At 32.1% G+C, this 7,945-nt stretch overlaps 1 protein-coding gene and 1 long non-coding RNA gene across 2 annotated transcripts in view; one reads left to right on the forward strand and one right to left on the reverse strand.

Moving 5' to 3' along the window:
- Nucleotides 1–2,941, forward strand: part of LOC106467880 (ATP synthase subunit alpha, mitochondrial-like) — a 20,498-nt gene extending 17,557 nt beyond the window's left edge. Inside the window, exons 8-10 of the mRNA XM_013928262.2 lie at nucleotides 667–999; nucleotides 1,166–1,310; nucleotides 2,521–2,941. Coding sequence (XP_013783716.1) covers nucleotides 667–999; nucleotides 1,166–1,310; nucleotides 2,521–2,753 — 711 coding nt within the window. The 3' untranslated portion in view covers nucleotides 2,754–2,941. The remainder of the gene's footprint in view (nucleotides 1–666; nucleotides 1,000–1,165; nucleotides 1,311–2,520) is intronic.
- A 590-nt stretch (nucleotides 2,942–3,531) lies between these two features.
- LOC111087871 lies at nucleotides 3,532–7,234 on the reverse strand. The gene is made up of 2 exons (XR_002612498.1): nucleotides 6,964–7,234; nucleotides 3,532–6,440 (listed from the first exon to the last, which is right to left on the reverse strand). It is a non-coding gene; the product is annotated as an uncharacterized LOC111087871 (long non-coding RNA).
- Nucleotides 7,235–7,945: the final 711 nt, after the last annotated feature.

Consider the following 7,945-nt stretch of genomic DNA (forward strand, 5'->3'; position numbering starts at 1 on the left):
TAAAACAATAAAATTAAATATAAACAGATGTATACTGTTACAAGCCTTAGGCTATTTAGGATAAACAAATGTAAGCTCCTATTTACTATTTGCAGTTGTTTTAGAAAAAAGATGGTAATTTATATTTATTTCGTACATGTTGTGGTTAAATAGTTGGTCAAGTTGAACGAGTCTCTATAACGTTAGAGTAAAGAAGATAACAGATAAAATACAATGTTTTTTGCTGAAAAAACGTTTGATGTTTATAGGTTACATCAATGAAAGTTGAAAATTTTCAGATAAAGAAAAGTATTTTTAATATAAACATAAATCATTTTGCACTTGGAGCAATCAATACTGATTTAATATATTCACAGACAAATCTTTAGTAAAAAATCTGAGTTTTTGTTTACAAAAGACTTGTAATGTTTACTGAAAGTTTGTCATATTTTATGAAGATAAGCGTACTGTATTAAAAGTTATTGTATGGAAACTGTAATGATTCCTTTGTGGTTATGATGTCAGTCAAATCTACCAAGCCCATGTTGAAAGTGTTAATTTACTGTATCATCAGACATCTTGTACCAATGAAAATCTGGTTCTTTGAAGAAGAAAAAATAATTCAACTCAAATAAAACTGTTTTTATATGTGTATTCTTCAGTAACCAGTTGTCATTTTTTGTAAAGGCTGTAGCTTATCGTCAGATGTCACTACTGTTGAGACGTCCTCCTGGCCGAGAGGCTTACCCTGGTGATGTGTTTTACTTACATTCTCGATTACTGGAGAGAGCTGCTAAGATGAATGACCACTTTGGTGGAGGATCCCTTACAGCTCTTCCTGTTATTGAAACTCAGGCTGGTGACGTGTCTGCCTACATCCCAACTAATGTGATATCCATCACTGATGGGCAGATTTTCTTGGAAACTGAGCTTTTCTACAAAGGAATCCGGCCTGCCATCAATGTAGGTCTATCTGTGAGTCGAGTAGGCTCTGCTGCTCAGACCAAAGCTATGAAGCAGGTGAGACTCTTGTAGATAATAAATTTATTTCTCTTGTAATTTTACTTAACTGATATTTTATAAATATAATATTGATTAGTTTGACATTCTTAGGCTTGGTTATAACTTGCTTATTTTAATTCATATATAATGTAAAGCTTTTAACAGTGTTACTTTTTGCCACCAGGTGGCAGGCTCCATGAAGCTGGAACTGGCCCAGTATCGTGAAGTTGCAGCCTTTGCTCAGTTTGGTTCGGACCTTGACGCATCTACACAGCAACTTCTAAATCGTGGTGTTCGACTCACTGAACTTTTGAAACAAGGACAGTATGGTAAGTTGTTTGTAAATAAAGAAAATGTTAAATTTTCAGCAATTGATTTTTTTCCCACCTATATACGATCTGAGTATTTCACCAATTACACACTTGTGCTATAGATATTGGCAAGCCAGAATGTAAGTTTCTTGCTTTAATGAGTTGTTAAAACAACAAAACCTAAATGTTGTGTTCCTCCGGTCTCTTCGTGTTTTTCAGAAAATTTCAGTAATTCTACCGACATTTGTTATTAAATTATTCATAACCAATAGAGAGAGTAAATTGTTCTTTACAAGATTTGTTAGGAGGCTAGTTTGTTTGTTTGTTAATAATTAGATATTTGGCCTCAGTTTCACATTTTTTTGCAAGTGAAAGCCAGTTAATTTATAGTTGCTTTAGGATATTCTTTTGCCTTTTATATTTGTGTTCTCAAATGTATATTTACAAGCTCCAAGAATTTTCATTGAAAATTTTAAATGAAAAAAATGAGCCCTAGTTTAGTTACGATTTGCACTTGCAAAAATCACGCAGGTCGTGTATTTAGCTTGTGACGTTTATGATCCACGGATAATTACCTCCCACTGTGTTTGTTTTGACAAGAAGATTTATGCTCAAATAGTTATTAAATACAGTAATGAAACTGTAAAATTACAGAAAATAAATGTAAAAAAGGTTAACGGTTGAAACTTTGAAGATAAGTACTACATTAAACGAGAAATTATGCACATTGATCGCGATTGATGATTTCATTGTAAGTAGCATTAGGTCAGACAAAAAAAAATCGTGATATTGATTTATTAAGTACTAGAGGTTATGTAAATGAAGTATGAAAACTGTAACATGCAAATTAAATGCACTCTCACTAGTCAGACTGAGTCAGAAAATTCGAAGACAAACCTAGCAAAAATACTTTATATAAATATCCTGATTTTTGGAGTACAACAGACTTCACTTGCAGCTTGCCAAATTTCATAGAGATACGCACTAAATTCAGAATCATAGAAAACATTAATTCTCCAATTCCTGTGCACACAGGAATAAGTGATCTTACTTCTAGTAGTCAATCATATCTAGTCTCTGATATGTAACATTCTTTAATTGCTCCACTATTCTATTTTAAAGACAGTAAATATACACATGCCTGCTTCACCCATACCACCACATAGTAAACTATATTTTTTAAGTATTGTACAGCCTTGAATAGAAGGTCACTTCTTTTCAATCCTAGATCCTATGGCCATTGAGGAACAAGTAACTGTTATCTACACTGGGGTCAGAGGTTATCTGGACAAGCTGGACCCTTCTTCCATTAATAAGTTTGAAAAGGAGTTCTTGCAGCATATCCGTAGTACTCAAAAGGAACTACTTCACATAATAGCCACAGAGGGACAGATTAGTAATGAGACTGATATTAAACTGAAAAAACTTGTTTCAGAGTTTGTGGAAACTTTCCAGCCGTAGAGAAAGTTATAGTGAATAATTAGAAAGTAGCTTCTTTATTCGCAGAAATCTTAATTTAAGTCAGATATATAGAGGGATCAATCCATCTTAAATTTGATTGTTATAGTTGTAATCACCTTCTGTTGTTGTTTATTGATTTAAATAATTGAAATATACAAGTTGAAGAATAAACCCAAAGTTTTATGACATTTTGAACTGATGTATTGATAAACATTTACATTCATACACGTATATAGAAAATTAAGCTTTGTATGGACAGAACTTTGAATTTATAATTCTAATTCCAGATTTAAATGAGTGAATAGCTTCCTATAATAAACCATAATTTTTACTACACTTGTTTACGTGTACATTAAATATTTTTTATTAAAACTCTCTCTCCAAAAGATTTTCATCTCGGGGATATAGAATGATGAAAATGCAATATTTTGGGTAACAGATAATACAGTGTTATGAACTGGAAAACCTGTATTTTCTGTTATTCTTTTTTTAAGTATTGTATGCAGAAGATATTAATTATTCAAATAAAAGTATGTAAGTGGGTGAAATGAGATTACCAAATAAAACTATATAAAACTGGTCACCATTCGACCTAGAGTTAACTTAGCTGCAGTCAATGGGGTTAACATATGAAAGGCACTGAAAGTAGGAGAATTTATAATTATTAAATAGGAGTACTTAAGATATTTTTCTAAAATTATTTTAGTTCAACTGTTGGTGCCATTTTCAATACATGAATTAAGATCCACAATTCAAATAATGAAAACTGTAACAACTATACATTTTCAAAACTATCACTTTATTCACAAATACAAAAGTCACTTTGACACACAACAATATACATAACACTGTGCTCGAGATTAATTTTTCACAAGTTGGAATATTAAGCATGTGAAAGTAACCTGATTTCACAAGTCTACAAGATATTTTTACAATTCTGAATTTTTGTCAAATTAAGCTCCAACAGTATTTTAATTAGCAGAGAGAAAACTCAAATTCATTATTAGTAGTCTATCACTCACATTATCAATGACCAGTTTGTGTTGCATGTTACACTAAAATAATAATTATTTTTAGATTAAAACAGTGGAGTTTGATATGTATTGTTTGTGCTGTGTAGAAGTTAATTATGATAGAACTAATAATGAGTTGGCAAACAATAATTTATAAGTATAATGAAGTGATTTATTTTGGGGGAACATGCAACATGTTTCAACAGAACATTGGTCTAAAGAAGACCCAGTGTTCTGTCGAAAAAAAGTAGTAGGTTCCCCCAAAATAAATCATTACATTATACTTTTAAATCATTGTTTTCCAAGTCATTATTATATTATAATGTTTCCTTGCTCGGGTACAATAGAACTGTTATTCTGGCTTTTTATGTATTTTGTGAAAAACTGTAAACTTAACACTCTGAAAAACCCTAGAATGGTGCTTTCTTTGGGTACTTGCTTTTTGTTAACAAATACAATAGTAATTTAGTAGTAAAAAAAATTCACTAGTACCTGGGTATTACAGCAATTTTTAATTCACTTTTCATCCCCGTATTGTAATCAAATGGTTGTTATCTGTATGTGCACTATTATTGGTAGTTAGGAAACCGAACCTCACAATGGTACAGATTGGTTTGTCTGAGTTACTATTATTAATGAAATTTAAGTTTTTGTAACTTACTAACAAGGTACTTGTTTACTAGTATAAAAATAAGTAAATCAAGCTCAGACTGAGGCAATCTCACCACAAAATTTCATCTTTAGAACCTGCACTTTTATTTCAGACTGTACATTAGTGAGTGAATAAAAGATAGGTATTACAGAGCTATTCATAAAAGTGTTGAGTAAATAACTTCCTTTAGGTAATTCATGATATCTTGAGAACTTAATGCAGGGAAAAGTATAATTGTAAAGAAAAAGTGAGATTCCTTGATGAACGTATGTGTAAAATCATTACACATTAACAGCTATAAAAAGAAAACTAGTTTTAAATGGATGACATCAAACAACATTCAAAATATAAAAAAAAAGATCTCTAAGCAACAAGTAAATGGGACATTTCCATACGAGCCTTCGTCAATTCTTGGCGTAGACACGTTTATCATAAAATAAGAATTTCTTAATGTTTTGAATAGGTATCTGAACCTACTAGGGTTAAGATGTAATGAGCACTGGCCTGAAAGAAAGCTTATTTGCAAACAGTTTACACAGTCATTCGGTGTTTGTACATAAACTAATTAACTACAGTTACTGAGTAACAAAACCCAAGAGTCCTGTCATTAATTGTTTGTTTGTTTTAACTATGCACAAAGCTACACAAGGGCTATCTGTGCTCTGCCCACCACGGGTATTGAAACCCGGTTTCTTGCGTTGTAAGTCCGCAGACATACCGCTGTGCCACTGGGGGGGGCCTTGTCATTAATAAAACCTTTTTATGTTCATAAATAAACTCTGGTGTTTTAATATATCCTGCTTCTCTGCATATATTGTATACAGTGTAATTATGATTATAAAGCATAACCTGAAACAAATTACAAAGATTTTGCTCAAGAGTCCATAATGAGTTTATTCTGAAAGTGTATGTGACAGACACTACATTTAGTTAAGACACCTCATAAACAAAACATGTGATGCAAAGAAATGTCTAATTATAGAAAACTTGTAAATGTATACATTCACACATAAATTATTATTAAATCATGAAGTATCTAACCTAGGATGGCGAGACAGATTGTATGTATACTATTGTCATTAACATTAAATTTTGTCTCTCTGTAATAAACCTCTAATTTTGATAAAGAAAGCTAGTTATATGTTCCAGCCAATAAACTTTTAGCAAGATGTTTAGTAAAAAAGAACAACAGGTACATGAATCTCTGTTTTGTGTAAATACTTGACACTGCAGAGATCAAACTTCTTCTACCTGTTCATTCAATTAGACTTGAACTAATGGTTACCAGATCAAGTTGTCAGTATACGTATAGCACGATAAATAGCTTTTCAGAGTTTATTTACTAACTACAGCCATCCTAAATGTGGATAAAATTTACAATAGAACATACATTTGAAAGTTTATGATATCCCAAAGGTCTAATACAAATTTAGGCAAAACTGTACACTACTAAAAAGCTCAGACATAAATGAAGTGAATTTCTTACAGAGGGGCAGTTTCCTTGTGTATAAACTGTCACTACAGCACATTACTGACGTACACAGAGTCCAATGACTAAAACATCACACACACATCTAAATTATGTAGCTGGGCTGAAACCAAGTTCTTTCTTTTTTCTAAATTTTTGAACGTATACTTAATTTCACAGCTTTTGAGGAATCGTAATTCTTATTTCTTTAAAATAAATGTACATTTAGCAACACTTATATAATAATGATGACACTTCAAATCACAAAAGGTTAAAATAAATTGGTTATTTTACAATTAAACCATACAGAATCCAATCTGAGTACATTAAAAAAGTGTGGGACCTGAAACTATCTAGCTAGCCCAATGACTTCAAATTCCATTGATCTTATAGCTTCAAGGTTTAGTATCTACTGTTCCTGACAAGTACTTTACTAGATTTCTCTTCTACTTGCCTGTGCAAACTCGATCTTTCTAAATGGCATAACAGTTGAAAATCTTTTCAGCCTCTTCAAGTTGTAGTCCTTGTTCCCGAGACATTGCCTTTATGATTGCCTACAGTTATGAAAGTAAAGGTATATTGCATAACAGATGTACTGAAAAAACAACAAGAACAGAATTTTACTTTGCTGTTGTCGACATACATTCATAAAATAGTACTTCAATAAAAGTTCGATTGCGAGTCTACAAACGAGATGACGTGGCCTTTGACCCATGACCATAAGAAGACTCGTAGACATAGGGTTAAGAAGCTAAAGTAGGAAAAACATTATAAACACGTACACTCCTGGTTCATGGAGTGTAAAAGGTTTGAAATAATCATTCTAAATTACTGTTAATTGGTTGTCTTAGTAAATCTTTAATTCCTATACTGACACAATTAGTTTTTACACAGGAAAATGTAACTTTTATAAAGTAAGACACAATATGGTCATGTATGAAATTACTTTTAAGTAAAAAACAAACATCATCCTGCAATATTTAATTTTTTTTTAAATCATGAATGTGTTGTTCTTTGTGAAATCATACCTATTTCTAGAATCACAAAGCAATATAAACTTAAAATACTATACATTACCTCTGGTACCCAAACTTCAAAAATGTATGCCACAACATCAAGTGACGGATCATGTTCACAGCTGGTTTTAAAAAGTCGTAGGCAATATTCATACACTTCTTCTTGCTGAGAGACAAAAGTATTGATTTATAACTTTCCTATAAAAACTTGTTCTTATATCCTTGTAAGAAAACTTCCAAACAAGTCATTTAGATAATAAATCCTGAATAGCTAGACATGAAAGGTTTTTATACTGATAAGCCAGTTTACTATAATCAGATCCTTAAAAGAAAGAACCATCAGTGTTCACAAGTAACACACTGTTTATCTCCTCCTGATGTTCCAGCCATGGTGTGTTCACAAGTAACACACTGTTTATCACCTCGTGATGTTCCAGCCATGGTATGTTCACAAGTAACACATTATTTATCTCCTCGTGATGTTCTAGCCATGATATGTTCACAAGTAACACATTATTTATCTCCTGTGATGTTCCAGCCATGGTATGTTCACAAGTAACACATTATTTATCTCCTCGTGATGTTCTAGCCATTGGTATGTTCACAAGTAGCAGGTCAACATTACTATCATGTTTGAATTTTTTAGAAGTTCCTTAAAATGTATATAATTCATTTATATAATATTGCACAGTTATTTCCATTATTATTACTGTTAATATCTGGTTTGCCTCAAGCAGTAAAAATTAACTGCTTCATCTATACACAATAAATTTCTTCAGTGTACGTTTTCCTAAAGGAGGAGATAAACAGTGTGTTACTTGTGAACACACCATGGCTGGAACATCACGAGGAGATAAACAGTGTGTTACTTGTGAACATACCATGGCTGGAACATCATGAGGAGATAAACAGTGTGTTACTTGTGAGCATACCATGGCTGGAACATCACGAGGAGATAAACAGTGTGTTACTTGTGAGCATACCATGGCTGGAACATCACGAGGAGATAAACAGTGTGTTACTTGTGAGCATACCACGGCTGA

The sequence above is a fragment of the Limulus polyphemus genome, unplaced genomic scaffold (genome assembly GCF_000517525.1).
Source record: "Limulus polyphemus unplaced genomic scaffold, Limulus_polyphemus-2.1.2 Scaffold2776, whole genome shotgun sequence".
In the NCBI taxonomy this organism is placed as follows: Eukaryota; Metazoa; Arthropoda; class Merostomata; order Xiphosura; family Limulidae; genus Limulus; species Limulus polyphemus.